General features: G+C 44.8%; 1 protein-coding gene across 1 annotated transcript in view; it reads left to right on the top strand.

Moving 5' to 3' along the window:
* The first annotated feature begins 763 nt into the window (after positions 1–763).
* P2RX1 (purinergic receptor P2X 1) overlaps positions 764–16,189 on the top strand; it is a 29,465-nt gene continuing 14,039 nt past the window's right edge. Inside the window, exons 1-3 of the mRNA XM_081843600.1 lie at positions 764–2,025; positions 12,633–12,780; positions 15,476–15,547. Coding sequence (XP_081699726.1) covers positions 1,889–2,025; positions 12,633–12,780; positions 15,476–15,547 — 357 coding nt within the window. The 5' untranslated portion in view covers positions 764–1,888. The remainder of the gene's footprint in view (positions 2,026–12,632; positions 12,781–15,475; positions 15,548–16,189) is intronic.

The raw sequence follows: 16,189 nt of genomic DNA on the forward strand, positions 1-16,189 counted from the left end.
GCTGGGGAGGCCCAGCCAGATGGGCGGGGTATAAATAATAAATTGTTGTCGTTGTTGTTGTTGTTGTTGTTGTTGTTGTTGTTGTTGTTTGAGCGAAAGACTTTGTTCCGAAATGCGAGACTGGATGCCAGGCCAAGACCAGCCAGGCCCTATGGAAGGAAGAAGCCTCAACCAAAGAAGATAAAGAAGATAAAGAAGAAGACTGGCAAAATAAATTACTGAACTGTGCAGGACAAATTATTACAAAAAGAGCAATTGTTCAATGCATATTTTTAAAGCTTCGTGTACAGATTTTTACATTGGTACAACTTTTAAAAGTCACTTGTAATAAGATGATGAAGGTTTTAAAATTGGATTGTTAAGTATATAAGGTTTCATGGATGTGCATAAACAAGTATATGATGATGGAACCAAGAGGGGGTGGGGTGGAGGAAAGCTGACCAAAAAATTATGGTTTAATCTGCTTATTATTTTTTCTTTTCTGTTTTTTTATTTTTGTTTCAGAAAATCAATAAATTGTTACCAAAAAAACAACGAGCAATGTCCCCAGAGAGTGAGCGGTTGTCTGGGGACATCCACCACTCTCTGCAGGGCTTGCTGTTTCAAAGCCCATTGAGGGGGTGAAATAAGCTCTGTTGATTCTTGCAAGCATTTAGAGGGGCAGGAATGTTATCTCAGTATGGAGAGGGCCTTGCTACTGTTTTCATAGGGAGAGTAGCTTGACCAGGCCATTCTAGACCACCATCCCATTCTCACAGTGGCCAATGAGCTGCTCCAATGGAAAGCCTTGCAGGCAGAAACAGTGAAATGCATTAGACAACTAAACCACTGCCGAAGAGTTCTTGAGCCATGTCCAAATAGCCTCTCAAAATTCTCTACTGTATTTTTGGACAGAAAAATTGGGTGGTGGTGGTGTCACCAGATTTCTCTTGGAAGAGGAGAAATTCTCCAGTAGTTTCTCGCTTGTGGGTTTCAACATTTGCATTGCATAACACTGTGGGCACAGACCTTCCAAGTGTCCCTATTTTCCAGACAATCCCGGATTTACAGAAGCAGCCCCTGTTTCTGATTTGATCCCGGAATGTCCCGCTTTTCCTTAGGATGTCCCTATTTTCATCAGAGAAATGTTGGAAGGGATGGAATTATCTTTTTCAGGTTTTTAGCTTCCTGTGTTTTACCCGTGTTGCTTTGATTTGGGTAAGCCACTTTGAGCTTTGGTGAAAAAGAGGGATGTAAACATTCATAATCATACACCAGCCCGACTCTGCTCTTTAAGCTGTTGATAACCTATTGCAGGACAATTCTTTCTTAAGTGTCTAAGTCAAAGAAGGAACATCCTCTTGGTTATTCAATCAGCACCGGGAATGCTACTGCAAAGCAAATATTTACAGCGCGCAGAAGGCAGAGTAAAATGCAACAGAGGAGGACCTTTGGCAAGGAACTTTCGGCTAAAGTGCTGGCACCTTGCAAGCGTTCTCCTATTTTAGCCTGTGAAAAGTTGGAAGGTTTGCACAAGCTCCTTCTCAGCTCTTTCACTTCCTCCTGCGACCATCTGGAGGAGCACAAACCTCTAGGGTCCAATGGTTTCCTGGACAGTGGTTGCAGGCTGGTTTATTATATTTGCTTCCGAAAGCACACCCACCTCCCACCCCCCAGACCATCTAAGGAGATGTAAAGTGACCTGCTCACACCCGAGAGAGAGAGAGAGAGAGAGAGAGAGAGAGAGAGAGAGAGAGCTCTGTGTCGTCTCCTGGGGAAGGGCAGAAGGCACAGTGGATGAGTTGCAAGAAAACACCACACCAGGACTTGCGGGGAACCAAAGCCTGAAGAAGCAGCCAGAGGTTTCTCACCTGCAGCGGTTGGCAGAGACCAAGGCGGCATTTCATCCATGGGGCACAAATTCTCAGAGAAAGTGTCCTCATTCCTCTTCGAATATGACACGCCAAGGATGGTTTTGGTGCGGAACAAGAAGGTGGGGCTCACCTTCAGGCTGATACAGCTAGTGGTCCTTGCCTACATCATTGGGTGAGTGCATCTTCTATGGTTTGGGTCAACCAGCTTGTGGGAAGGGGCCATCGTTCAGTGGTGGAGCATCTATCTGCCTTGCATGCAGAAGGTGTTGGGTTCGATCCCCATTGAATTCTCTAGGTAGGACTGGGAGAGACTCCCTGTTCCTCTATAAATCAGCCCTTCATTCGGAATAATGAGGTCTAAAATCTTGCTTTACTTTTAAGGAAAGGGCTGCAGCTCACTGACCTGGATGGACCAATAGGCTCCACTTTAAATCCTCAGTCTAAGGCAGTTTGCTACGTTCCACTAGCTATTCTGTAACTAGGTTAGTATCAGGCCGTTTGCCAATTGCACCTCCCTCTCCAATCTATTTAACTCTCTTCATTTAACCAGCTGATTGATGAATTAATTAATGGAATTAATTGAACTAATCAATAACATCGTGGGTTTTCTCTCATATGGGTTCAATGGATAGTAGCAAGTTCCTCTTGTTCTTCTTATTTACATTTCTATCTCATCTTTCCCCTAAGCAGCTCAAAGTGGCATATATCGTTGTCCCTCTCCCCCTCCACCCTCCCAACAGTCCTGCAAGGTAGGCCAGGCTAAGAGCCAGTGATTGGCCCAAGGTCACCCAGCTATTTGTTGTGCTGAAAAATCCTGTCTTGTTGAGCCGGTGCCTGCCAATCAATCATTTCCAGCTCTTTCTAAATATCCTTTCTGCGCACACGAAAACGCAAAAGTAAACATGGCAATAAAAATCCACGGTCAGCCAACTGTTAAGAAAAATCAGGACAGCTACCCAGAAATAGCTTGCTAGGAGCTGGGATGCCATCAGCCCTCCAGAGGCTTCCTGTCCCAAAAGCCATGTCCAAAGTTACAGGCCCCTGCTTCTCCCTCTTCCAGAAGTCCTATCAGCCCCTTCCCCTGGGAGAAAAGGGAGGAGGCAGCCAGGAAGCACAGGAGACAGTTAACCCTTCTGCTAGTGTGCAAAACTGGCACAGGGGACAGACAGCCTGCTAATCTTGCCAGAGATCTAGCATTGGGCACTCCTGGCCCAAAAGGATGCCTGCGGTCGGAGCCAAAGGGCATGCAAGACTCTGCATCCAAGGGAAGCCTTTTATTGCTGTAACGCTGTCAGGTTTTGTTTGTTTTGGTGAGTTTTGTGTTTATTGTTGATGTTTTGTGGAAAGCTGTTCATAAATGCAATGCAATGATATAATCAGAGGCATGGGAAGGAGAGTGCGGGGGGTGCGGGCCACCCTGGGTGTCATCCTGGGGGGGGTGGGAGGTTTGACAAAATGTCACACCACGGGGGGCGGCACTTACTGCAGGGCCTGGTCTGCAGCGCGCCTGAGTCACGCGTCTCTCCTGGGAGTGACGTGGTGGCTTGGGGCCCCGCGCTGACCGAAACGGATCGCCGCAGCACCCCCCTGGCAGATCGATGCAGCATCCCCATGTGTGGATCGCCCCGCCCCCCACCACTCCGGGTACCAGAGCAGCTAGCTAAGCCCCAGGATATAATAGCCATCTTCAGTAAATGGCTGTGACGTGGAAGAGAAGAAGAAGAAGAAGAAGAAGAAGAAGAAGAAGAAGAAGAAGAAGAAGAAGAAGAAGAAGAAGAGTAGTAGTAGTAGTAGTAGTAGTAGTTTGGATTTGATATCCCACTTTATCACTACCCTAAGGAGTCTCAAAGCGGCTAACAATCTCCTTTCCCTTCCTCCCCCACAACAAACACTCTGTGAGGTGAGTGGGGCTGAGAGACTTCAGAGAAGTGTGACTGGCCCAAGGTCACCCAGCAGCTGCAGGTGGAGGAGCGGGGAAGCGAACCCGGTTCCCCAGATTACGAGTCCACCGCTCTTAACCACTACACCACACTGGCTCAAGTCAAGTCATAGAATCATAGAACTGTAGAGTTGGAAGGGACCCCAGGGGTCATCTAGTCCAACCCCGTGCAATGTAGCAATTTCAGCTAAAGCATCCATGACAGATGGCCACCCAACCTCTGCTTAAAAGCCTCCCATGAAGTCTGCAAACTTCCAAGGCAGTCTGTTCCACTGTCAAACAGCTCTGACGGTCAGAAAGATTTTCCCGATGTTTTGTTGGCATCTCCTTTCTAAAGGTGGAGCAAGCTAGTTTTCTGCTGCTCCAGAGGGGAGGCCCTAAACCAATGTATTCCAACAGCATGAAAGGAGATTCTGACTCAATATTAGGAAGGATTTTCTGACGCTAAGAGCTGTTTGACAGTCGACTGGACTCCCACAGAAGGTAGTGCGCTCTCCTTCCTTGGAGGTTTTGAAACAGAGGTTGGATGGTCACCTGTCATGGATACTTTAGCTGAGATTCCTGCATTGCAGGGGGTTGGACTAGATGACCCTCAGGGTCTCTTCCAACTCTACTATTCCATGATTCTATGAAATGGAGGCCTGAAGCTACAACTGTTTACACTTTACCAAGGACAGTCCTAGCCACTAAACCTGTGAAGTTTTGAGATCTAGGCCTGTTCTGTTAAGGTAGCAGAGCAATCACGTTTTGTGAGGGCGGACCCTGCAGCCACTGGCACAGCTAGGAAAGACCCCCAGTTTGCAAACCTGGAGAGCTGCTGTCAGATAGTGTTGATAATACTGAGCTAGATGGACCAATGGCTAGTATAGAACAGCTTCCTAGGTTCCTCCTTAGTGCAGTGCAATGAGGACTAGAATCTTGCTTTGCTTTTAAAGTGGAAGACCAGAGTTCTGTGGAAGAGTTCTGCGCTGAAGATTGGGAAAATGAGAGAGAAAAAGTGGAATTGACAGGTGCCGCCATCCCTAGTGATTTGTATGTCTTGAGCTGCTAAGGAGGTATGGAAAGGAGATGGATCTTCTGTTATTCTACCCATCTTCCCAGGAAAAAACAAAGGAGATTGCTGGCACACAGTGTGGTTCCTGAATACAAGATAGCTTCCAGAGATCTCCTCCAGGACTCTCAGAAAGCAATGCGTATTCCAAACAGTGACAAACAGAAAAGCAACAGTTGTAAAACTTTTGCAATTAAACATTTAAGCGTGCTTTGGGGTGTTTACATCTCCAGGAGTGTTTTGCAACCCAACTCCAAGAACGGTTGCTGGCATTAGATTAGTGCCTAATTAGGCATCGACGAATTTGTCAATTTCGCTTTCTCTCAATTTCTCCCCCCCCCCCAATCTCAAGCTCATTTCTTCACTTTTCTGCATCAGTTTGTAATTTAAAAGAAATGAGTCATAACATGCCCGTGGTTTGGTTTTTTTAAAGCATTTACCTTTAATTTAATTTAGTTATAAGTCCCAACTGTGGAAGGACGTGTGGATCCAGAACTGGCCTCCACAGTCACTTACAGACTCACGGTTAAGACCATGTTCATGGAAGACAATCTTACTCCGCTACGAAGGATCGTCAAAGAAGAAGAATTCCGTTATGGAATATAGCAGAATATATAAGAATATGTATATGCCACAATTCATTAAAAAAACTGAGCATTTTACAAAAATGTTACGTTAAAAATCATACAATAAAAATAATAGTAAACAAGTGGAGATCAGCTGACTATTAATGCATTTTCCATCAATATAGGCATTTCTGATGAACACTTTCCCCTAGTATGCACGTTTTTGTTTGGCTGGAGAATTGCATTTGGTGAAGTGTGAATTTCAAAAGATGGCCCCTTTCACATCACATACTGCTTGCGGAATTGTGAATTAGGTAGGTTCACATGGAAATGCAAACCAAACTGGATTTCTGATCCATCTCTACTAATTCATTTCCTATCTACGTGGGTTTGGGCGATTCAGTAGCTGAGTTCTCCCCCAGCATATGTAAGATTTGCTCAGGATACAAGATGAGCTATTTAAAAACCATATAAAAGTTTGAAATAGCTTGTCTAAAAGCTCATCCACACTTTCTCTTGTCCTGCTACTTTCTCCTAGGGAAAACTGCTCTTTAGTGCTCATTCGGAGCAAACATCAACTGGGTTTTCTCCAGATTGACATTTGCTCCGATTGAGCACCAAAGAGTGGGTTTTCCCTGGGAAAAGAATGGGGCGAGTGGGAAATTGCTTGGACCCTCCCCTTCGACCCATGCTAAGAAAGTGCAGATTAAGCGGGAAATCGCTGAAATTTGTGCTTTCTAAGCACAGGACAAGCAGGATGAGCCCTAACTCTCTGAAGCCAACCTGACTTCCTGGATCAGACCAAATAGTTCATTTTGTCCGGGGTCCTGTTTTGACCCTCAGTGGTCAACCAGATTTCTTAGAAGAAGCCAACCAGCAAAGTTTAAAGGTGATATCCTGGAATAATAGAGAATGATAGAATTGTAGAGTTGGAAGGGACCTAAGAGGTCATATGGTCCAACTCCGTTCAATAGGGAAAGTGGATGGAGAACAGCTTTTCTCTTTCCCTCCTAAAACTAGAACTAAGTGTTAAATCACTAGATAAATATTGATGATTGCCGATATCCTAGAAACGACACTCTCAAGCAGTAGGAAACCACTCAGGCGGTCTTGAGAGCCACTCGGCCTCCGAATGATTGTTCTGGGAGAGGCACAGGTGTAAATCTGCTGTAAATCTGATCCCTTCGCAGCAAATCCGGTTCTGTAATAACCATGTTTGCATGCAGCAAGAAAACATGCTCCATCTGTCCCTATTATTTTTTTATTTACCACTGTCCATCTTGTGTCATGCAGTGATCAAATGCTGTTACTGGGGGTGCTGTTTTTTGTAACTTTTTTTAAAATTTCATTTTATAGCGTATATAAAACTGAGAGAACGGTTAGAACAACGGTTCAAAATTAAAAGGTGAAAAGCAAAGCTATAAAATAGGGATGTAGAATGAGCACAGCTGTACATGGGGGAAAATAACGAAGTCCTAGTAAAGAATATTAATGTTATCTGATTATCAGATAATATAGTTCCAGATGGGCAAAGCTTGTGGTGTGGGTTGTCTTGAAAACAATGGTTCTGTGGTATATGTATAATAAAATAATGTCAAATTGTATAAATAGTGTCTGGAAGTTCTGCAGAAATCTCAAATTGTGCATAATTTTCTCCATTGTTGCTATATTCCAGAGTTAATGGTACCAAGCAAAGTGTTAGTTCTGTTGAAATGGGTGGCGCTGTGGTCTAAACCACCGAGCCTCTTGGGCTTGCTGATCAGAAGGTCGGCAGTTCGCCCTGCAAAGGGGTGAGCTGCCATTGCTCTGTCCCAGCTCCTGCCAACATAGCAGTTTGAAAGCACACCAGTGCAAGTAGATAAATAGGTACCGCTGTGGTGGAAAGGTAAACGGCGTTTCTGTGCACACTGACTTCCATCACAGTGTCCCGTTGTGCCATAAGAGGTTTAGCCATGCTGGCCACAGGACCCGGAAAGCTGTCTGTGGACAAACGCCTGCTCCCCATACCTGAAAGTGAAATGAGTGCCGCACCTCATGGTCGTCTTTGTCTGGACCTAACCGTCCAGAGGTCCTTTACCTTTTTTTTCTTTTTTACTGTTGTGGGGAGAGGGCTCTTGCACTCAAATCCTGATTGCTAGTTTCCACATTGGGGCATCTGGTTGGGGCACCGAGCCGAGGGGGCACCTTCTCAATAATAATTTTAATAATAATTTATTATTTTTACCCTGCCCATCTGGCTGGGTTTCCCCAGCCACTCTGGGTGGCTTCCAACAAAGATTAAAAATACATTAAAATGTCACACATTAAAAACTTCCCTAAACAGGGCTGCCTCCAGATGTCTTCTAAATGTCAGGTAGTTGTTTATCTCTTTGACATCTGATGGGAAGGCGTTCCAGGGCGGGTGCCACCACCGAGAAGGCCCTCTACCTGGTTCCCTGTAACTTGGCTTCTCGCAGTGAGGGAACCCCCAGAAGGCCCTTGGCGCTGGACCTCAGCGTCCGGGCAGAATGATGGGGGTGGAGACGCTCTTTCAGGTATACTGGTAAGTGCTTGCCTGGCTTCGGAAAGGAGGCGTGAGGGCTTTGGCAGGGTCCTAAATCCCTCCCATCTCCTTTCCAAAGCTGAGACAGAGCTAAATATGCTTTGGGAAGGAAGTGGGATGACTCTAGGACCCTGTCAGAGCCTCCCGCGTCCTTCAAAATACCGCCTCTGCCCTACAAGCCATTTCCTGCCTGGGGCAGCCCAAAAAAGTTAGAGAAGAAGAAACCAAGAGAGGAGTATTCAGTGGCAGAAAATGTCACGGCCTGGGTGCCACCACCAAGAAGGCCATGTCACAGTGAAGAATGTCTTCCTTTCCTCTACAGTCATAGAAATGGAGAGTTGGAGGGGATCCAAGAAATCATTTAGTCTACACCCCCCCTGCAACGTGCCTTCCTTGGTGTCTCAGATGATGATGGGGCTGTGAGAAGTCAGAGACCCTAGCATCGTTCGGACTGTGTTTCTTGGCTCATTCACCAAGATGCCTTTTCGACAGAAACTTGGCGACGTGCCTGCTCCTCAGCATAAACGTCGTAACTTATTTTCCGGAACAGACTAAAATTAATATACCCTGGCTCTTTGCTTGCCAGATTCTCATTCCCAGCCTCATGAGAGATGGGCAAAGGGCAGTTCAGCTACAAGCAGAGAATGTCTGGAAGCTTTTTGTGTTTATTTGGGAATTCCCAGCCCTACACATGATACTTTAAAAAAAGAGTAAAATTTAAGTTTCATGGGGAATGATAATCCAATGGTTGTCGCTGACGCCTTATATCCTCTGTGTTAAACCAATGTGTTGGCGGTGCGAAAAAAAATGAACAGAATATAGTTTCATGCCCTCTGCATTAGCTCAGAGGACTATCTGATGCATCTGAGTGTTGGAAGAATACCGTGTTTTTCTGTGTATAAGACTGTTGTGAAGAAGCTACCTCCTCAACAACTTTGGGGCGACCTCGCCCAAAAAGGCTGAACAACTCAAGGGTGATCTCCCAAAAAAAAATTGATTTCTTAATTCTGGGTTCAAAAAAATAGGTGTTGTCTTATACACAGGGGCGTTTTATACACGGAAAAATACAGTACATTCTATTGTTTTATTTATTTGTAATAAATGTGGTGTACGTGGTTCTCCCGCTCCTCATCTAATCGCCACAACAACTCTATGAGGTAGGTTTAGCTGAGAGGCAGTGACTGGCCCAAAGTCACCCAGTGAGCTTCATGGCAGAACCAGGATTTGAACCCTGGTCTGCCAGATCTAGCACTTTTAACTGTTACCCCACACCAGATGTGCTGTATCACATGAAAATATTGTAGTGCGATCAGGGCCGGTCCACCCACAAGGCAACATGAGGTGGCGGCCTTAGGCAGCAGCAGGATTCACAGCGGCAGCGGATCTGGTGCATCACCCACTGCAACAGCTGCAGCTTGCTCCTTGAATGCTAGATCCGCCTCCTCCTCAGCATCCTCAAGAGCCAGTGTGGTGTAGTGGTTAAGAGCGGTAGACTCGTAATCTGGTGAACCAGGTTCACGTCTCCACTCCTCCACATGTAGCTGCTGGGTGACCTTGGGCTAGTCAGACTTCTCTGAAGTCTCTCAGCCCCACTCACCTCACAGAGTGTTTGTTGTGGGGGAGGAAGGGAAAGGAGATTGTGAGCCACTTTCAGGCTCCTTAGGGTAGTGATAAAGCGGAATATCAAATCCAAACTACTACTACTACTACTACTACTCTTCTTCTTCTTCTTCTTCTTCTTCTTCTTCTTCTTCTTCTTCTTCTTCTTCTTCTTCCTCCTCCTCCTCCTCCTCCTCCTCCTCCTCCTCCTCCTCCTCCTCCCCTCAATGCTGCCTCTACAAGGTTGAAAAATAGGAGGCTGGTCTCCTCTCAGCCCTAGGGAGGAAATGACGGGTGCTGCTGGGCTCTGCACCCATCCAGTATCATTCACAGTAACAAACCCTCCAAGTGTCCCTATTTTCCAGGGATGTCCGCAATTTAGAGAAGCCGTCCGGGTTTCTGATTTGATCCCGGAATGTCCCACTTTTCCTTAGGATGTCCCTATTTTTGTTGGAGGTTATGGAGTCATCCAACCCCCGAGCCGTCTGAAGGCAATCCTGTATAGTGAAGGGTTTTTAAAAATTACTTAATGTTTTATTATGTTTTTATATATGTTAGAAGCTTCCCAGAATGCTGGGGCAACCCAATAAGAAGTGTGGGGCATAAATAGTAAGATTATCATCATGGAATGGGATGTCCTTATTTTCATCGGAGAAATGTTGGAGGGAATGGAGTGGCCCGCTTTCCCCCCACTCCTGCCCAGTGATGGTCTTTGATTCCCCCTTCAACCATTGAGTAAGGTAGATTTAACTTTCCTCCTTGCTCCCGATGGAGATATTTATTCCCCCTTTGCTCCTGATGTAGGTCTTCACTTACCCCTTCTTCCCTGGCATTTGGGGGGAAGGCCGCCATTTTGAGGTTCGCCTCAAGTGTCAAAATGCATTGGGCCGGTCCTGAGCCTGATGTTATAATAGCGGCTTATATTTAGTAAAAACGAAAAATATCCAGCAAGCACTTTCACTTTGCTCCAGGAATGCCATATGTGGCTGGAAGTGTCCCCTTTTATTTTGCCAGATTAGCATTCCCTCAAATCAGATCCCTTCCGTTTTGACTCCGCAAATAGCCCATTAGGTCACAAGCAAAACACAGCCGATTGATTCATCCTGGCTCTCGGAGGCAGTAAAGGAAGCCATCACTTTTCGAGCTGAAATCCAAGATTGTGTGGCATGGTCTGCTCGAGACTGCCGGGCTAAAAAAGGAGATAAATCTGGTTTTCATCCCCACAGCAGAATGTGGGCATGACTCCCACGGCACAAGAGATGAAGTGGATGTTTTGAACCAGGTCTCCTCTTGGTCTCACACTAAAGCAAGACAGCTGTGACAATTTAAGAAGAGCCTGCTGGATCAGGCCAATAAATAAACCATCTAGTCCGGCCTGCTGTTCTCACAGTGGCCAACCAGATGCCTGTGGGAAACCCACAAGCAGGATTTGAACACAAGACCCCTCTCCCCTCCTGTGGTTTCCAGCAACTGGCATTAAGAAGCATTGCTGCCTCCAACTGCAGAGGCTGAGCTAGTATTCATTGGTAGCTGTACCCTCCTTGAATATGTCTATCTCTCTTTTAAAGCCATCCATGTTGGTGGCCATTACTGCCCCTGTTCAATGAGTTCCGTGGTTTAACTCTGCACTGTGAAGAAGTCCTTCCTTTTATCCCTGCAACATTTCGCTAGACAGGCTGGTTTTAGCCTTAAAAACTAAAAGGCTAGTAATCCAGAATGCTTTAAGGCAGATTGGATTTCCCTGGTATTCCTCCCCCCGCCCCACTTTCTCCCCCTCAAAATAACCACCACACAAACAGTCTTGTAAAAGGTGAAAATAACATTTATTCACTCAGAATACAGGTAGGTAGCCGTGTTGGCCTGCTGTAGTTGAAACATTTTTTTAAAAAAATCCTTCCAGTAGCACCTTAGAGACCAACTAAGTTTGTTATTGGTGTGAGCTTTAATTGCTGAAGAGTAGTAACAGGTACAGCAGCTTTGTTCAGGCAGGCTTAAAATGGGCTTCAGTGCTCAGAAAGGAAGATGATTAGATAGATAGATAGATAGATAGATAGATAGATAGATAGATAGATAGATGATAGATAGATGATAGATAGATAGATAGATAGATAGATAGATAGATAGATGATAGATAGATAGATGATAGATAGAAAGATAGATGACGATAGATAGATAGATAGATAGATAGATAGATAGATAGATAGATAGATGATAGATAGATAGATAGATAGATAGATAGATAGATAGATAGATAGATAGATGATAGATAGATAGATGGTAGATAGATAGATGGTAGATAGATAGATGATAGATAGATGATAGATAGATGATAGATAGATGATAGATAGATAGATGATAGATGATAGATGATAGATGATAGATGATAGATGATAGATGATAGATGATGATGATAGATGATAGATAGATAGATAGATAGATAGATAGATAGATAGATGATAGATAGATAGATAGATAGATAGATAGATAGATAGATGGTAGATAGATAGATGATAGATAGATGATAGATAGATGATAGATAGATAGATGATAGATGATAGATAGATAGATGATAGATGATGATGATAGATGATAGATAGATAGATAGATAGATGATAGATAGATAGATAGATAGATAGATAGATAGATAGATGATAGATAGATAGATAGATAGATAGATAGATAGATAGATGTAACAGGAAGACTGTGAGCATCAGCTCTCATGATATGCCTATCTAGCAAGATATGAATTGTAGGTCTGGCTGCTTTTTGAATATCCCAGAATTTCAACTTTCCCTCCCCCTCCTTTAGGGCTCAGTGTGCCATCAAAGAGTTGGTGTTCAGGAGAGGCAAGCATGGTGGAGGGAACGTCCAGGGTATTTGAATGATGCTTTAGGTCACATAAATTTAGGCTGTGGACCATATACCGGCTAGGGCCAACAGGTTGCCCATCCCAGAATTAGAAGACAGGTATAGAATCTGCAATGTGATTGGCTGTTCTGAGGATGCAAGAACACAGCACCCAGTTGCTCCTTGTGGCTGTCAATTATCTTCTGTCTCTCCTCCCCTCCCACTTCTTCACTAGGTGGGTTTTCCTTTATGAGAAAGGCTACCAGTCCAAGGATGGCATCATCAGCTCCGTCTCAGTGAAGCTCAAAGGATTAACCCTGACAAACACCAGTGAGATCAGCCCGCACATATGGGACGTGGCTGATTATGTTTTCCCTCCTCAGGTAAGGAATTAAGCACTTCTGTCCAACAGAAGGAAAAGAAGCTCTTGGGAAGTTTGGTTTTAAGAAAAAGCAATTGGTTCCAGTGCCGGTTCACGCCCTCTGGAAAGGAATCAATTCAATTCCTGTTCAATTCGCAACTCATTCATGTGGTCCTTCACATTCTCCACAAGGACACCCTAACCAGCCTTCAGAGTTTTACAAACTGCTCTGCTAGTATAGTTAAGAAGATGAAGAAAATGTGTGTGGGGGGGGAACAGAGTGGGATGTCAACGATTTTTCCATTTATTTCCCCATATAATTATTATCTTTAAGCTTAAACAACAACAGCACCTTTCAGATACAGTGGTACTTCAGGTTACATACACTTCAGGTTACATATGCTTCAGGTTACAGACTCCGCTAACCCAGAAATAGCACCTCGGGTTAAGAACTTTGCTTCAGGATGAGAACAGAAATCGTGCTCCGGCGGTGCAGCAGCAGCGGGAGGCCCCATTAGCTAAAGTGGTGCTTCAGGTTAAGAACAGTTTCAGGTTAAGAACAGACCACCAGAACGAATTAAGTACTTAACCCGAGGTACCACTGTAGGTAAAATGATTATCACAATCAAACACAGAGTTAAGTGTGGCCACACACACTGTGAATGTGACACAAACCGCAATGAGACCCAGCAGTATGTAAAAATATTTGCAATGTACCCCGAAGTACAAACATGTAAAAAAAAAAAAAAGGACAATCAGTTAACAGCAACACAAATAGAACTGTGATACTATGGAACAACCAGTTATAGATCTGTTTTGAGCAGTAAATCTTTATCCTCTATGTCCCAGTTTATCCTAAGTCCATAGCTGCCAACGTTTCCCTTTTTTAAAGTGAAATTCCCTTATCCAGAGAGGATTCCTCGCAAGAAAAGCGAAAAGTTGACAGCTATGCCTAAGTCTCCTTGGTGAAAGCTTTTCTCAACTATCATCTTTGAGGAATGTGTCCCAGTAATCCGGGATGTGCATCAGCCACTGATAAGAAGTCTTTGAGCTGAGCAGTTTTCTTTTTCACGAGAGGCTGTGATGGAAGTTTTTCACAAAAATTGGCCATTCACCCTTCTTTTGTCCTGGTTGTATTAATTGGACAGTTTTTCTTCCTGCTTAGTGCTGTTTATGCATATTTGAACTCTGTACGCAAATGGCAGTGCTTGTTGGTAGCTGATATCCAGGACATATTCACCCCCTACACGTAAAGCACTATGATACTATAAGCAGTCATGGGTTTCCCCAAAGAATTCTGGGAGCTGTAGTTTGCTAAGAATACAGAGAGTTGTTAGGAGGCCCCTATTCCTCTCACAGAGCTACAATTCCAAAAGTGGTTTAACCACCAATGCCCTTTCCCAGGGAATTCTGGGAATTGTACCGTTCTGTGGGGAATAAGAGCAGGAAAGTTGATAGTATTATTATCATTTTTTATTGCCATTACCCGCCCTTCACCAGCAGGTCCCAGGGTAGGTGACAACAACTTGAAATTATGAATTAGAAGCAGTTGAAACACATTACAGTCACAAGAATAGGGTGGGCCCCCAAAACACACATCTCAGGGGCAAAAATGTGTGTCTTCAGCATTTGCCGAAAGCAGTACAGTGGTACCTCAGGTTACATACGCTTTAGGTTACATACGCTTCAGGTTACAGACTCGACTAACCCAGAAATAGTACCTCAGGTTAAGAACTTTGCTTCAGGATGAGAACAGAAATCATGTTCCGGCAACGCGACGGCAGCGGGAGGCCCCATTAGCTAAAGTGGTGCTTCAGGTTAAGAACAGTTTCAGGTTAAGAACGGACCTCCAGAACGAATTAAGTACTTAACCCGAGGTACCACTGTATAGTGAAGAAACCAGTTGCATCTCCCTAGCAAGGGAATCCCACAATTTAGAGGCTGGTTGATATGGCAGCTTGATGTGTTATGAACCAACCTTCTCATCATTAAATAATGGATGGAGGAGATTTTGTAATAAGCTGACCTGGAATTTGATAATGCCACCACCAGGGTAAAAGGCAAGCTGTTAAGCCAAACTGTGGACCACCTGGTTCACAGAATCATAGAATTCTACAGTTGGAAGGGATCCTGAGGATCATCTAGTCCAACCCCCTGCAATGCAGGAATCACAGCTACAGAATCCCTGACAGGTGGCCACCCAACCTCTGCTTAAGGACCTTCCGTGAAGGAGAGTCCACCACCTTCACAAGGAGTCTGTTCCACTGTTGAACAGAGAGCAGAAGAGGCATGTTGTTGTTGTTTAGTCGTTTAGTCGTGTCCGACTCTTCGTGACCCCATGGACCAGAGCACGCCAGGCACTCCTGTCTTCCACTGCCTCCCGCAGTTTAGTCAAACTCATGCTGGTAGCTTTGAGAACACTCTCCAACCATCTCGTCCTCTGTCGTCCCCTTCTCCTTGTGCCCTCCATCTTTCCCAACATCAGGGTCTTTTCCAGGGAGTCTTCTCTTCTCATGAGGCGGCCAAAGTATTGGAGCCTCAACTTCAGGATCTGTCCTTCCAGTGAGCACTCAGGGCTAATTTCCTTAAGAATGGATAGGTTTGATCTTCTTGCAGTCCATGGGACTCTCAAGAGTCTCCTCCAGCACCATAATTCAAAAGAGTGACCAATTACTCTTCTCCTTAACCAAACTATCTGGTCTTATTTTCCTCTGTAGGGTGACAGTTCCTTTGTGGTTATGACCAACTTCATTATCACCCGTGGACAGAAGCAGGAAACGTGCCCTGAGGTAATCGGTTGTTTCTTAATTCCACATAACTCTCTTTCCTTCTTCAGAAAGTGCTCACAGCAGCCAGCAGCAAACACACACAAAATTAGGCTGCGCGATATTTGCCGGCGAGTCCAGAGTTTGGAGTCCTGGAGTGGAGAAGATGAGTAGCAACATCTTTGAGAAGGACCCCGGCTCTCAATGAGTTCAGCGAGAGAGGGGGCATTCCGGCAATAGCATAAATTGAGGGGCAGTGGGAAGGCAGGGAGTGGCACACCCCTGTTTCGCTTCAGGCGGCGAAACAGGATGGACCGCCCCTGCTCCCTGCCTAGGGACAACAAGCAGGTGCTTTCACTGCACTTCTTTTGGTGCCTGCTAAAAACTTTTTAAAAAATTGTTTTCATTTCATTTCACAAGTGTAAAGTTATAACAATACCAAATACATGTCCATATAAAGAGATTTCTCTGAATCTCGGGACTTCCCACTATCCCCTCCCTGGGTTCTATTGCCAACATTTTCAACTGAATATTATTTCACAACCTCTATTTTGCATCTGTCCATAGCGTCCATAGTATTTGTTACCTACAAGTGTTATTAGTAAAGGTAAAGGGACCTCTGACCGTTAGGTCCAGTCTTGGCTGACTCTGGGGTTGCGGCGCTCA

This window comes from Podarcis erhardii (assembly GCF_964252035.2).
Source record: "Podarcis erhardii genome assembly, chromosome: 16".
Taxonomy (NCBI): domain Eukaryota; kingdom Metazoa; phylum Chordata; class Lepidosauria; order Squamata; family Lacertidae; genus Podarcis; species Podarcis erhardii.